The following is a 16,303-nucleotide window of genomic DNA, read 5'->3' as shown; positions in this document are numbered from 1 at the left end:
CAAATGAACTGACCGGACCCTGCGGCCAGCGTCTGGTCGCACCGGAGCCAGCGTCCGGTCAGTGTTTGACCCTCCATTCACTTCTAACTTCCGAACATATGTGAATGAAGTTTGCTCCAAAAGATCTTAGGCATTCATAGGAGCTACCTAGAGCTAGTTTTAACAAGTGTGCACCACACCTAACTCACTAGACTCAACTAGGTCAAGCTACCCGTTCATACCCCCCTTCATAGTACGGCCAAAGGAAAAAAAAACAAAGTCCTAAACTACTCTAAGTGTCTCTCCAACTCCAATCGACACTTAGAACTAGTTATCCTTAACCTTGTCGTCCAACCTTTGAAAACCGAAACGATTTCCATCGTAGGGGCATGACAACCTCGATTGCCCAATCGATCTCCATTACCATGACCTAACTTAATTGTTTCTGCAAAACACACGTTAGTCACAGTAATCTTGTATTGACATTAATCACCGAAATCCAATTAGGGGCCTAGATGCTTTCAACTGGTCTAGATACAAACTAATGTAGTTAATCAATCAAACTCATAGTGTATATCTAGGTGTATAAAAAACTATGCATCTAAGAACAACTCCTATAGACTTTCTTTACCATTCCTAATTGTTAGAAATAGAGAATTTGGTGAAAAAAAATTACTCCAACAGCTTCTCTAATTGGATATCTAAATATAGCCATTCTATATTTTGGATTTTTGGCTAGCCAAAGATGGACAATGAGGTTAACTCTCTACTCTCTATAGTGCGCACAAGATATAAAAAACTTATTCCAAGGCTCTCCAAATGTTGATTTACATGATGAATTAAAAAAGACTCATAGATATGCTTAAAAAAGCTAGCACCATCCTTCACTACTCCTGGACCGTTGCGCGCACACTCCTCGCTGGACTTTCTCTATTGCCGTCGACCATGTCACGCTACACCTGGACATCACAAAGCTAAGAGACATGCATGTTGTACACACAACTCTCGCATGCCACTGTTAGTCTCCCGCACACTTAACCAAAGCTCGTATCACCTCAATAACAAACACTCGTCATTCATACATGGGCATATATCAACCACGTGTTTGCAGCTTGTATTCAAGTGAGCATAGAGAAAAGACACGAGACGGATCGGAAAGAAGGTCCTTGTTTTTTCCAATGTAGTATTACAAAAAAAATCTTAGACTATCTCTATTTGAATAGGTGAGGATCTCCAGGCTGAAATCTTCTTCTTTATCAGATTTATCTCCTTGTGAGTCCGTGGATATAAGTTGAAGGAAGAAACTCACAACGCAAACATGGATGACTTTCACGGAGCGATACAACTTCCAGATTCATCGCTGCTTCCATGACACGTCTTATGTATCTTGTGAACTTTGCTTCAACTTGAAATCCCTCGATAGTGAGCTTTTTCATATTATAATACTTGAAATCATGATGTGTCTCCCATTTTAATAAATCAGCTGCCCTATCAAAGTTTTCTCGTGTATTCTCATCCGTTTGATTCTCTTCGTCTGAGTAACATATATGGTATGACATCTGCAAAAGATTCAAAAGTTAACACTGATTCTTATGACATGTTTATTGGTCCTGCAAATTAGCATGAGGACTACTTAGTAGCCACAAAAAAATGTCACATAGGAAAAATGAAAACAACTTACATCCGGCTCCTATATTCACCGTGTCTGTATCAAAAACCTTACATTTGTTTTTATAATAACACATCGACACATTTTTATATAGGGATCCTATTCTCATTTCTCTACTATAAAAATGCAAATAAATACCTAGGATGAATTAAATAAATTAAATTAAATATGAAAAACATACCTGCAGTATGTTAAGTGTATGTAAGAGGGGTGCGGCTTCTAAGATGAACAATGTCCACATTAGGTCATACTCTTCATGAATAAACCGGACTGTAACAACCCTCAAATTCTGCAGCAGAGGAGTAAGTCGTTTTGGACCTTCAGGTTGAATCCAAATCTACACCAAATAAAATATAGTAGAGACAATTATTATCAGTAAAACAATATTCTGAAGCATATATAAACATGTTTCCAACAATTAAAATTTATTTCACTATTATCACTCACCTTTTCGCATAGGAAATTCAGATCAAGTTCAGCAACAGCAGTATTACCAATGAACTCAGTTAGCTTAATAGTTTTGTGCTGAGCCGTGCAATCATTACTTAGAGTTAGCACGCGAAGCTGTGGAACATAGCCGATTGACAGTGGATACTGATCCTGTGAAGGCATCCAATTTCGACATGTCAAGCGTGTGAGCCTTGGAAGCCACTTGAGCTCAACAGTCCCAAATCCGCAAAAAATAACCACCAACTCAACAAGGCGCGAGTGCTCTATTTGTAACACAGACGACTGATCGTCGCCAATCCCTGCGTCGCAGTTGACAAGGCTAAAGTACTCCAGCTTCTCGCATGCGCTAAGCACATTAGCGATGTCGGATTCGCCGAGCTTTAGAGCATGTAAGTTCAGGTCCCTGAGATCGGTAAATGCACGGGGGTACGCATCAAAGAACGTCATGAAGCGCCTCCCGTAGGCGAGCAGAACATCGTCGTCTTCGCAGTAGACGTCCGGAACGTCCGGGATGACCGTGAACTTGGCCTCGAGGATCCTGTGGTCTGCCATGGCTCTGTCCACGGCGCGAACAATGCCGATGGATTCGTCCCTGAGATAGAATGTGATGTCCAGGAGCTGGATGGTGGTGTGCTGGCGGCGGTGCTGCCGCAGGAGGATCTCTGTGGCTTCGACCACGGAAGCGTTAGTCCGCAACAGGTCGTCCATTGTGTACTCCAAATCATCGTCGTCCTGATGCGTAGCGTCGAAGTTCAGAACGTCCAGAACGATCTCGGAACGGAGCCCTAGCAAATGCCTCCAGCTTGAGAGGACGGTGGTCCTTGCAGCGTCACGTATCAGGTCGAGCTTATTCAGGATCAGGAGGAGGATGTCGTCTGGAAGGGTGCTTAGCCTATCATCGTCGCCCTCCTGTTCGTGCTCCTGTAATTAGGAGTATATAATAATGTAATGTTAGATTTGACGTGAATAACCATATATACACACAGGCAGACACAGCAGGGAGAATAAATGAAATATACCGGGGTCGTAGTTTCCGCCATCTCTTCAGTTGTCGATCGAATTTGAATCACGTTTTCGACAAGGTTCCTCCTGCTGTGATTTGCGTTCTTGGTTCCTCCTCCCAACGCGCGGTAGGATCCTCGTGGTTCCTCCTGATTCGTTCCCTTCCATGTATCCTACTCGGAGATCAGAACAGCCCACGATTCAGTTAAAAAAAAAAAAAAACAGCCAACGATGAGCCAGAGCGCAACGGCCCATCTCGAGCGGCGGTACAACGGGTACAGGTAAAACACAGTTTCATTGATTTACCGGACCCTCTTCTCCTGCTAAAAAAAACGAACCGGGCAACGAATTACAAGTTCCGGCGCCTTTCTATCTTTACTTTATTTTTTTTTGTTATTGTTGCTAGCAAACATATCCATGTGTTATAATAGAACGTTTAGCTTGTTGCATGGCTACTTGAAGAATTTGCGATTTGAGATTTATTCATTGATCATGTCATGGGTTTCTGTTAGTCTGGCAATCAAACTGCGCACCAGACCTGGCCCGTGCTGCTCTAATTATATGGTTATTATGAGAGGTTTGGAGATATTTTTATTAATGGTCGTGTTATGTTTAGATTAAACTCTACCACTATGTTTGAACACTCTGCTCCAACATATGATTAGAGCATTACAAATAGTAGTATTCTTTTACTGGGGTTAAACAGTAAATATTTGCATGATTCTTATGACGTCGTCGAATTAAAGTTGTTTATGTTGTGTAGGAACATGTTGGATGCTTTAACTCCTCATTTTACCTCAACTATGCCAACTACCGCAGCTTATACCTCATTTGGGCTCTTGGAGAATTTCGCCACCGTCTTGTTGCCAGCAAAAATTGATACAAAACAATGCACATAATAATTGCTCCAGTGTAGTGCACATGTCATCGAGGGTATTTTTGTAACTTGTAAGTATAGTTTCTTGCAAGAACATATAGTTTGTTTTTTCCATGAAAGTAGCAAACCACTTCGCTCTATTGTGAACATGGATGTTTGTTGTTTGAGGAAACAGTGGTTTATACATTGCATAGATGCCATAACTAACACTTAATTTGTATCAACAAATACCCGTATGGGAAGGCTTTTTTTTGTTTTTGTCACTAATTAATGGAACTGTTTGCTGCTCAATAATAGTGTAATACAAACATCCAATTCCATAATTATATTCCTCCTACATGCCATCACGCGTTAAAGTTTTGATCTAGAGCCCAAGACATTGCTTCCGCACCACGTGCCCCAGGGACATCGATCTCCACCATTTGGCATCGCCCTCGTTTAGGTGGTAAATTCTCTATTGATTTGCTGCCCTCGTCATTGTTCTAGTGTGGGTCACAATATCAAATCATCTATCTCCATTTAGATCTTTGTTGCCGGACCGCGCCTTGTCCTCGTGTCGCCAGCACAGATCGTCTTATCTCCATTCAGATCGTCACTATCGGACCGCGCCTTGTCCTCGTGCCACCATGGTGGCGGCTAGGCCTGTCCATGAACTGACTTCACGCCGCCCTAGTGACTGTCGGACCAAGTCATGTGCCCCGACCATGCAATCCAATGCCCACCACTTTCATCGACCCGTGCTAGCCCGCCCCAGCACCACTTGGCATCCTGGCAGGCAATCTGTTCCAGCTCATGATCGGCGTCGTCTACGCCTCGTTGCTCCCTCCTGTGCCCCTAGGATCTGTCTGATCATGTGTCGGGAGCACACCGCCAGGCCGCGCTATGCGCATCGCCGGAGGACGCCTTCGGCTGCCAGACTATCCTGTCATTATTCTATGTCAGAAGCTCGCCACCAACCCGCGTCGTCTACGCCCCATAGCTTGCTCCTGCACCAATGGGACCTAGCAAATCATGTGCCGAGAGTCCGTGAAGCCCTAAGTTTGGTTTTGGTACCACTTAAACACTATTTAAACGGACTAAGCGGCTGTTAAGGCGAACAGTGGTTACACTCCAAGGGATAGAACACCATAACAAAGGGAAATAAATGAAAAAAAATATTTTTTCCATCCATTCTTGGCGAAAATCTCCAAAGCAGCGATGTACAAAACTTTGTCCCCCAAATGGATGGTCTCCCTTATATCATCACGTTCACAGCCAATCTCAAAAACATGTTCCCTTTGTTAAGGTGTTCTCAAAAACATGTTCAATCTCAAAAAGGCCGTGCTCACCAAATGGATGGTCTCCCTTTTCGGGATCTGTCTGAATATCAAGCTTCCATACGAATTTATTAATAAAATGCACATCCTATAGTGTCATATGTCAATATTGACCTTTTTTTAAGTAGTAACTATACTTGTTTTGCCTCCATTGTCTAAGTGGCACGTAGGTATCGTCATATTGTCAAATTTTTATTTCAGAAACGATTCACTCAACATTCAGACACTAACAAAGAAAAAAAAAGAAAAACATGTAGTAGTGAGTTGAGGCATTAACTCAAAGAAATTATCCTGGACTCATCCAGTCACAATTTGCAAGAGAGTAAGTAATCACTACGGGATACTGTTAATTTACCGAGTGTGAGTAACACTCGGCAAATAGTGCTACACACTCGGCAAACTCTTTACCGAGTGCCACACTCGGTAAAGTGGACTCGGCAAACAACGACTCGGTGAAGTTATTTTACCGAGTGTCCAATATCGGCGCACTCGGAGCATAGAGTTACCGAGTGCTATAATGACACTCGGTAAACAATTATGACTTGACGGTCGTCACCCTCCAAACTGACCGTTAACGGCGACGTTTACCGAGTGTCATTAGCAGCACTCGGTAAATAAATTAGCATTTCGTGATTAAAACAATTCCGCAAATAAATTTTTTGAATAATGTTTACCGAGTGTAGCTCCTAACACTCGGTAAAAGAATAACCATTTTCGTGATTAAAACAATTCCGCAAATAAACTTCAGGAATAATGTTTACCGAGTGTTCCCACTCGGTAAAAAGTAGTCAAATATTTCCGAGTGGGGACGCCGCACTCGGTAAAAAATGGCACACTCGGCAAAATTCACAGAATCAGAACCAATTTGGTTCTGTTCGCTGTTTTACCGAGTGCTACACTCGGTAAAACTGACAGAATCTCTGTTTTACCGAGTGCTACACTCGGTAAAATATGTCCACAGAATTTTTTTGTTTGTTTCAGTGCATATCCAATCACAATAAGCAACAAAATCACAGGAAATTATAATAACATGACAGATAGGCAATATATATCATATATATGTTCACAAATGTCACATCCACTCACAATAACCAACATATGTCGACAAGCGCTATGCAAAGTCCACAAACACCATCAACATATGTCCAAAGTTCAACCAAGTCCACAGTTCAACATACAAAACTATCAAACAAGGTCGGATGGCCTGTCACATGGTCGGAGGCCTGCGGAGAAACGGAGTCAAGTCCAGGTCTTGATCACCCTGCATATCGTTGTTCGATCCAGCTGTAGAAGGTCCCTAGAATGAGATTGCACATGTGAGTTATCTGGATCAAAGCAAATTCTAAGGTCTAAGCTATGGTAGGTCAAACTAAGGTATAAGTCGAAGGTAGCTCTATATGACACGAAAGTGAAGAGTGCATCTAAGTGACTCACAGGAGTGCCGTCGTGCAGAGGTGGAGGCACCAACAGTATCATCGGCGGCGGCGGAGGCGGTGGAGGCTGGCCCATGCTCTGAGAAAAACGGGCCATGTACTCGTACCAGTCCTTGTGCGCCTGCTAGAAGGCCTCAAGCTGGGTCTGCACTCGCGCCCTCTCCTGTGCCAACTCGGCCTGGTGCGACAGCTCGAGGGCCTGAAGCTGGCTCTGTGAGGCCTGTTGTGACTCCTGCAGGGCTTCAATCTGGGCCTACAATTATTTATCACATAGTTAGAATGCAAATAAAGAACGAGTAGAAAATGAATGGACAACGAATGCAACAGAACTAACCTGGAGTGCTACCACCTGGGGCTGTGAGCGTGGGCGTATGGCCGGACTCGAACTCGTGCTCCGGGCTCTAATCTGGGCGAGTGTCTGAGTGTTGGCCGTGTCTATGGTGCTGTTGCCCATATAGTACCGCCCGTGTGGCTTACCTGGTCCCAACCTCATGACGATGTCACCCTCGAGGTCAGCGGTGCTCGGATCAAATTCTAACCCATGGATCTCTCTCGCCATCGCCGTGTACTCACTGAGGCGCCTGTGCACGCTCGGGTTGATGTATGCCTCGGGCGAGTCCTCCGGGTTGTAGACGAGGTCGGGGTCCTTTGCCTTGCCTTTGTGTGCCAAGGCATATGCCTTGAACGAGGCGCACTCCTGGCCAGGGTGGAACCGCGTCTGCAGGAAGAAGCACATCAATAAGATATTATGCATTCAGAAGTTAGCATAGCAACAACGAAATGAAATCCGCGTACATATCTGGCTGCATATTCCTTGAGGGTAGTGGGGCCTTGTTTGTGCGAGGAACCCTGCATCATCGCACGGCAACGTGAGCGTACGACGTGATATTGCTCGTACTCCTCACTCAACCACTTGTCCACAATGGCCTCCCAGCAGTTGTCCATCCCCGCACACCAAGCAGGAGGCACCTGCACGTACACGAGCACATGACAAATCATAAATCAATTTCAGTGCAATTAATCGCAGACGATGTAATCTCATGTTTACCGTCAAGTATTGCTCCTTAGTCAGGGGCAGGTGCACTGCTTGCGCTCTGGTGACTCTATGTCCTCTGCGGCCATGGTAAATTCTTCTGCACAGGAGCTTTGTCTCGTAGAAGAGGTCCTACACTCGGTGAACACAGACTCTGTTCACCACGTCATCCGCGTCCTCCCTACGTACTCCCTCCGCCAAGGTGTAGTAATCCTACAAGCAAATACAGTCAATAATATACAATTAATGTGATGTTATTATCAGCATAGTGCGATGAACACGTATCCACAGCTCTTTCATCACCCAGTCGGCCTTGCTGTTATAACACCTGCCAGCTCGATCAGTCTGATCGCTGGCGGCGTACCAGTGGGACCACTTCATGGCGGGCTGCACAACACCATCGATCCTCACCATCCTGGGGTAGTTTGCCCTACACAGAAGACCTAGGATCCCGTTTACTCGGCGAGAGTGACTCCCTAGGATCACCATTTCCCAATCCCTCCACAAAGTTATTGAGATTGAATATTAGTTTCTGTTATAACTTAAAAACCTGTGAAGTAGTGTTAACATGCAAAAATTACTTACTTAGTTCCGGAGGGTTGAATCACTGGCCGTCTCTGTATGGGTAAGTCTGGGAGGCGCGATGACCCTCGCAGCCAAACCGTAGGCACCCCATTTTCCTCTGCCAGCAAGTCAGCATCCTCCTCACGCTCGGCCTCATCCTCCCTCCGTGCCTCCTCCACCGCCTCCGCTATCTCCTCCCTGGTCTCCTCCTCCTCCTCATCCTCCTCCGTGGCCGCTACGAACTCATCGTCGTCGTCCTATGGAGGAGGTGTCGGCTCTCGACGCCCTCGTCGTCGCTGTCCTCCTCCTCTACCCTGGGCTCCACCTCCTTGGGCTCCACCTCGTCGTCGTCCTCCTCCTCCTCCCTGGGCACGCCCTCCACCCTCAGTCTGTGCACGCCCTCCTCCTCCACCCTGGCTGGACCCCTCGCCACCAGCCAGTAAGGTCATAACCGACCTAATCTTCCTAATTCCACCGCCCACCATCAATCACCTGCAACAAAAGGAATAAACTATCAATACGCATATACAAAAGTAAATGTATCATACATGTATAAAAGAGATGCAAAATAAGTAAATGTATCATACATGTATAAAAGAGATGCAAAATAAGTAAATGTATCATACATGTATAAAAGAGATGCAAAATAAGTAAATGTATCATACATGTATAAAATTGCCATAAGTACTACAGATCTTACATGTACTAGAAATAATCATCAAGATCATCGATAGGTGGGCCAAAAATCTCATCATCGCTATTGTCGACGCAATTATGATCGTCTCTCAAAGTCTCATCACTAGCGACACTGCCTGAATGGTGTTGCTCAAGTAATAACAAGTCCTTCGCATTGTGAACCTCCTCTCCATCATTCCCGTCAACAATGACCGTATCATTGTCTACTTCCATTGCGAGATCTACATCTAAGACAATCTCAAAACTCCCTTCTAATCCTTCTTCTTGAAAGAACTCTCCGTCATATGTGTTTGCATCGGTGTTATAATCATCATCGTTTAGGACGGGTACTTTACCATGCGGTGATACCTTGTACACAACATCATACGCCTTAAGACGGTATTTGGTTTGGCATGGGTATGAGAGATAATAAACTTGCATGGCCTGTTGGGCCACAATGTACACATCGTCTCCTAGCAAGACGGATGACTTTAGAACTTCGACTAACCCAAGCTCAGGGGTCTTTATCACTTCTTTGGGATCAAACCAATGGCATTTGAATATGACAGGATGAAGAGGTACACAACTAGGAAACTTGAGTTTGTATATTTCTTCAATTATTCCATAGTAGTCCAACCCATCTATGCCTGGCGTGAAAACACCGGTATTTGTGGTTCTTCGATTCGGCCGACTCTGCTCGTGCCGAGTTGTGTGAAAGCGATATCCATTGACATCGTACACAGAGAATGACTTGACCCTAAATTCAAATCCATTGGCAACTTGCCTCAACTCGGCACTCATAGACACGTCAGTTTTGGCCTGCTAGTTCAAGTAGGATGATTCGTTATATATTTGTCGAGTTGAGAGTTAAGTACAAACAACCAATGAAATTGAACAGTACCTCCTCCTTGAACCAACAAATAAAAGTGGGATTTCGTTCTCCCGCACCATGTCTTAGAAGGGTTTCTACTTCCGCTTCGGTGGGTTCCCTCCGTGATGGACGATGGTAGAGGAGAACAAATTTGCTGTAACGGCCGTTAACAAGAGGGTTGGATGGGTGCATGCGAAATATTGACAAGAAAAGAAACAAGTTTGTGTAAAACTTACGCAATGTACAGGCCAACCTCTTCAAGGTTCCGCAACACATATAGCTGGATAGAGCGCCACTCTTCTAGGCTCAACATCTTCAAGGTAGGTTCACTTGCACTTTCGAGTTGCCCTCGGAAAAGGCTGAGGGTCGACTGATTGTCGGCAGCATTGTAACGAGGGGGTGGATTATGCACGTTAGGAAGGTTGTCGGCATAGTATCTTGTTGTGAAGTATGACACCTCCTCCACAATGGATGCCTCTGCACAGGAAGCTTCAATTTTGCATTTATTTTTGCATTTTGTTCTAAGAACCTTTAGGCATCGCTCAATTGGATAGCACCAACAGGCATGCACAGGGCCCCCCATTTTTGCCTCATATGGTAGGTGCAAGAGCAAATGTTGCATCGGATTGAAGAAGCCAGGGGGAAAGATCTTCTCCAACTTGCAGAGCAACACCGGGGCCATTCTTTCCATTTCTTCAATCTCGGTCCGAGATATCTCCTTAGCACATAGCTTGCGGAAGAACATGCTCAACTCTGCCATCACTCACCAGATGTGATCAGGGAAATAGCCACAAACCATCACCGGAAGAAGGCGTTCAATCCATATGTGGTAATCATGACTCTTGAGCCCTGTGATTCGCATGGTACTTAAGTTCACACCCCTCCTCCAATTCGCTGCATACCCGTCAGGGAACATCAACGATTGGAACCATTGAAGAACTTCTTTCTTTTGGGCCCTCGTTAGGACGAAGACGGCCTTAGGCTTCTTCCATGACTTCCCGCATAAGGGAGGCAACATGTTTAGCTTTGGTCTATCGCACAGCGTTGCTTGATCCAATCTAGCCTTGACATTGTCCTTTGACTTTTCCCAGTCCATGATTGTGTGAAGGACCGCCTTGGCGAAATTCTTTTCAGTGTGCATTACATCAATGTTATGTGGAAGAAGGAGGTCCTTAAAGTAAGGAAGCTTCCACAAGCATGACTTGTGTGTCCAGGCATGCTCTTTTCCGTATCCCACGAAGCCCCCCTTTTCATTGTCGACCACAAGACCATCTAACATCTCAAGAACCTAGGCACCTGTCATCATTTCCGGTGCAGAGTCTTCCACTGTGACACCTTTTCGAAAGTTCTTCTTGTCTCTCATGAATGGGTGGTCAAGAGGGAGGAATTGTCGATGTTTGTCAAATGAAGAAAACTTGCCCCCTTCTCCAACCGAAAGAACTCCACAGCTGACTTGCATATCGGGCATGGCATCTTCGTGTGAACACACCAGCCACAAAATAACTCATAAGCCAGGAAGTCATGCATGGAATAACGGTACCAAATATGCATTCTGAAGTTTGTCTTTGTGAATCGGTCGTATGTCACTACCCCTTCGTCCCATGCACGGACCAAATCGTCTATCAAAGGCTCCATGTACACACTCATATTAGCCCCCGGGTGTCCTGGAATTATAAGTGACAAGAAAATATTTTGCCGTTGAAAGGCGACGCCAGGTGGGAGGTTGAGAGGGATGACGAATACGGGCCAACATGTGTATGGTGAAGAACCCATTCCATAAGGATTGAACCCATCAGTTGCCAGTGGAATGCGTACATTACGAGCCTCGTCAGCTTTGTCGGTATGCTTCCGATCGAAGCTTTTCCATGATTCACCATCGGACGGATGTATCATCTTGTCAGTGTATCGGCATCCAGTTTTGTGCCACGTCATCTATTTTGTGGATTCCTCGCTCATGAAAAGCCGTTGGATCCTCGGTATGAAAGGAAGGTACCTCAGGATCTTTGCGCCGACTTTTGTTTGCGTCTTCCGACCATCACCAGATTCTAACTCAATGTACCTAGATGCCTTACACTTCGGACAGTAATTATCGTTAGCATGTTCTCCCCTGAATAAGATGCATCCGTTCGGACAAGCATGTATCTGCTCGTACGACATCTTGAGTGCACGAAGGATTTTATTTGACTCATACGTGTTCTTTGGCAGAACGTGATCATCCAGAAGTAGGGTGCCAACTACTGTCAACAGTTGATCAAAGGATTCTCTACTCTAGCTAAACTGGGACTTCACAGCCATTAGACGTGCAATGGCATCCAGTTTAGAAACATTGGTGCGCCCATGAAGGGGTTGTTGTGCCGCATCCAACATGGCGTAAAACGCCTTTGCAGTTTGCTCTGGCTCCTGCTCTGCACTTCCTTCATCGAAAGCCATGTCATGGTCATTTAACATTTCTGCCACCCCGGCTTCAGAATCAAACTCCTTGATCCATTGTCTCATGACCTCTTCTCTCGCACGATGGCGTTCACCATGCATGGTCCACCGGGTATAGTTCTCTACAAATCCATTGTTGACAAGATCTTTACTCATCTCCTCATATGTTTTCATTGCCTTGTTCTTACACTTCCTACAGGGACACCAGGCATGTCGCCGTCCGTTTGCAAATGCCTTTGTCATGAAATCATTGGCCTTCTCAATCCATTCATTTGTGTATTGACCCCTCTTCTGATAGCCCGTGTACATCCACTGACGGTCATCCATCCTAACATATAGACGATATTGCAGTTTAGAGCAATAGAGTAGTAGTGCTAGAGAAAAACCATATGAGATGATAAAGAGACATTCATGTTCTTGGTCGATTCACATAGAAGATGTTTGCTAGATTGGATGATGAGTAGTCAAATATTTCGCGAAGAGTGGAGGTGATATAGAATTTGTTCTGATAGTACTCCTTACATTTAGCTAAATGCTTTTCGGTCAAATATGGCTTTGGTAGTCGGCCTAGTCTTACCTTTTTTTTATGATGCTTGTAAAATTCTGCAGCTAATCACGGGCATTGTAGGTTCATCATATAATACTCATTGGTCGAGTTACAGTTTTAGTTGGCAATTAGCATGTATGTCTTTGCCACTTTTTCATAAACCATTTACTGGCATGTATCCTCACAGCCTAGCGCTTAGGTAGGATCCAAATGAGGTGATTAGTGATGTATCTCAGTTCTCAGTTTAACAATACGAGAGAATCTCCGGTAGTGAGAGTTGCCTGGACACACCTGCTCAGATGTGAAATGTGTGGTCCTAGAGCGTTTCTTTCTAGGCTGAATGGACTCACTTTCTCATTTATTGAACACATGCTAGAACATCGGTTACTTGACAATGAGGCCTTTGCTTATGAAGCAACTACACACAAGGTTGTCTAGCCTTTGTTTGAGTACACGGGCTTCAGGAAGTCAGCGACAACAAATCATTATTTATGTTTTTCACGCATGGGATCAGGGGTGCCATGAGATTGTGACTGTTTAGGGTTCGCCCATCCTGTGCTGATGGCTGCAAGGAGGGTTGGTTTGAGTGAAGGTGGAAGGGAATAAGGGACATCTTGTATTTTTTTCACACACCACGTTTGTGGATGGGGGAGGAGGGGGTGTGCTTTTATGTAACATTGTAACCCCAACAGTTCTATTCCAATATATCATGTTCTTAACCATGGACTTAGGGATATAGTCATTAACTAAAAGGGGGATACAAAGGTTGCCTTTTCCATGTTATTTTTCAACGAAAATACTTAGTTAATACTAATCTTTCATTCTAATATAATATGCGCTAAATTCTGTGAGAGAAATGGTTAAAGAGGATTCAAAGTGATTAAACTTACTTTAACAAGATTAGATTATTTTATGTGAAATCGTTCGAGTTGTGTATTTTTTTGTTTGATTTGTGTTTATATATTTGGGAAAAAATGCTAGAAGACTCAATGATGCCTTGTTTGTTTTCATTATGATGTGATTCTAATACTGCACTTCACTTAAAACTTCTCATTCTTAATTAGCTTGTCCATGTTATAAGCTCAGGTGGGAACAATCCTCTCTCATGGAAACTGAGGCGCTTCTTCAGTTCAAATGAAAAACACTTGCCTGCAATATCTGACCCAGAGATAGAATCTGCATTTAAGGATTTGTTGGCTGCTAGTTGGAATGAACTTCCAGATTCTCTCGTAGCAGAAGCAAAGAAAGCAGTATCTAAAGCCACCGATGATAAGGCTAGTCAAGAGGCTTTGAAAAATGTATTTCGTGCAGCTGAGGTGTGTGAAGAATTTAGTGGAACCTTGGTTACCCTAAGAATGACTCTTGATGATCTTTGCGCCTGACTGGCGAAGTTGGTACTTGTTATCTCTATTTCCTCATGCATTTTTTTGGTGTGCTTATATCAGTCTGATCAAGGCAGATCTTTTGCAGAATGTGGGTCCCTTACCTGGTTATATTGAAGATGCTGTTAAAGCTGCATATAATCGCTACATGACATATCTAGAGTCCTTTGGCCCTTAGGAAAATTATCTAAGAAAGAAGGTGGAGACTGAGTTGGGGACAAAAATGATACACCTCAAAATGAGATGCAGTGGCATAGGTTCTGAGTGGGGAAAGGTACGTATTCTGAATGTTACTTGTCCCTGTGGTACAGTTTTACTTCAGTATTGTCTTATGCTGTAGAAAATTAGTAATATGTTGCCTGATACTTCAGTATCGTCGTTTCTCTGACTGTGCCATCCATAGTTCCTTTTAAGACTATGTTCAGTTTTTGTTCCATATGCAGTGTTGCTGCATTTTTAATAGAATTTTATCTTGTTTATTGCTTGACTGATTTTTGTATCATTGAATTTCCCATGCTTGGTATTTTGCCTATCTCAAGAAAATCTATTAAAAACTTTGATCTGTATTTTCCTCAACCATCCATCCATTATTTTCCATACCATGTGTAAGCCCATGATTTCCAGAAACTGGTGTTAATTGTTCAGTTGATAGTGGGATCCTAAACCTTGATATTGATTGTGTTTCACTTGGTACCCAAAAAAAAAGATTTTAATTTTAAGCAAATTATATAGTAACAACTGACCATAGCTGGCTGTCTTGCCATAAGTGTTCATGCACTGAATGGCATTGCAAGATCTGGCAAGGATTGTTAAATTTGTTTGTCATGTATAGAAGTATAGAACTCTTGGTACTGGAAAATTGCATCCAATTGCACTTTGCATGTGAAATCTGAAGTACCAAATATGTCTCCCCTTCTGTCTGTGACGAGGTGACAGCAACTGGTTGTTTTGTTACCACCAGGGACAAGCTAATGTCAATCCTCTCTGCAGGTAGGATTTGAGAAAAAGTATATCGGACATTTTGAAATTGGTGATATGTGGGTTAGATTTGCTTTATTGGTTCAGGGTAATTTTTGTTCAAATCGGTAAATATTTTCCCCATTTCTCTAACTTTCACCATAAACCAGCAAAACAAGCATGCATTCGGGCTGATTCCTGGCCAATATTGTCTGGTCTTCCTCCATGATCTTTTGCTCATGGCATTACTAGCAGGCAAGCAGTTTTATAAGAATTGCATGGTTATGCTTTTTCAAACACCTTGTGCACATAGTGTACCATTTATGGGGAAAGGATGTTCTGGTTTAGCGGGAGAAGCAACAGTGGTGCAACTTCAGCGGGAGCAACCGGGCTGTGGTCGCCATCTCTCTGCTCTGATAAGATTCTAGTGAATCAACCAAAAAAGAGCGAATGCAGTAGCAAAGAAGAGGCCATGCTTCATCAACGACCTAGTGAATATCTTGTAGGACTTATCTCCTTTATTTTAATGGTTTCTATATAGAATTGCCAATTTCTTCTATTATTTTTTCATATGTTCATCACATGTTCATGAAAAGTTGAGATCCCACATGCATTGGATTTTTTATTTACATTAGGAGTTCACCACTGCTTATTTGGTCAAACTAGAAATTTCTTGCACATTCATATTGACTATATCACAAATATTTGTATGCCAAATCAAAAATTTATATTTCGTAGTTCACAAGTGAAATCATGTGCGATTCGATTAGTCTTTGTGTACAGATCTATTGTGTAAACATCACTAGAAAGGGATTGCACAAATGCATATAGTCATAACTCGAAAAAAGGAAAATATGGTGGCTTAGGGCATTTACCGGTGGCGGCGGCGGTGGAGGACCGCCCGGTGGCGGCGGTGGTGGAGGGGAGGAGGCGGCCGTGGCGGCGGCAGTCCCGCGGTGGCGGCGGCTGTGGGGGACCGCCCGGTGGCGGCGGTGGTGGAGGGGAGGAGGCAGCCGCGGCGGTGGGGAGGCGCCGGCGACAGCGGGGAGGCGCTGGCGATGGCGTGGAGGGGAGGAGGCAGCCGCTGCTGCTGGGGCCCACCCCACCCCACCTCGCGG

The 16,303-nt window shown here is 44.1% G+C and overlaps 1 protein-coding gene and 1 pseudogene across 1 annotated transcript; one reads left to right on the top strand and one right to left on the bottom strand.

Annotated features, from left to right (window-relative positions):
* Positions 1-1,288: 1,288 nt before the first annotated feature.
* On the bottom strand, positions 1,289-3,138 carry LOC136531953 (uncharacterized; the record flags this gene model as incomplete). Its single annotated transcript, XM_066524607.1, has 4 exons — positions 3,118-3,138; positions 2,096-3,019; positions 1,830-1,985; positions 1,289-1,538 (listed from the first exon to the last, which is right to left on the bottom strand). Coding segments are annotated over exons 1-4 (1,351 nt in total), but the record flags the coding sequence as incomplete, so codon positions are not given.
* A 10,269-nt stretch (positions 3,139-13,407) lies between these two features.
* On the top strand, positions 13,408-14,568 carry LOC136531956 (succinate dehydrogenase subunit 5, mitochondrial-like; annotated as a pseudogene).
* Positions 14,569-16,303: the final 1,735 nt, after the last annotated feature.

Source organism: Miscanthus floridulus, unplaced genomic scaffold (genome assembly GCF_019320115.1).
Source record: "Miscanthus floridulus cultivar M001 unplaced genomic scaffold, ASM1932011v1 fs_487_2_3, whole genome shotgun sequence".
Taxonomy (NCBI): domain Eukaryota; kingdom Viridiplantae; phylum Streptophyta; class Magnoliopsida; order Poales; family Poaceae; genus Miscanthus; species Miscanthus floridulus.
The sequence above is the reverse complement of the archived record's forward strand: the minus strand, read 5'-3'. Positions and strand labels throughout refer to the sequence as shown.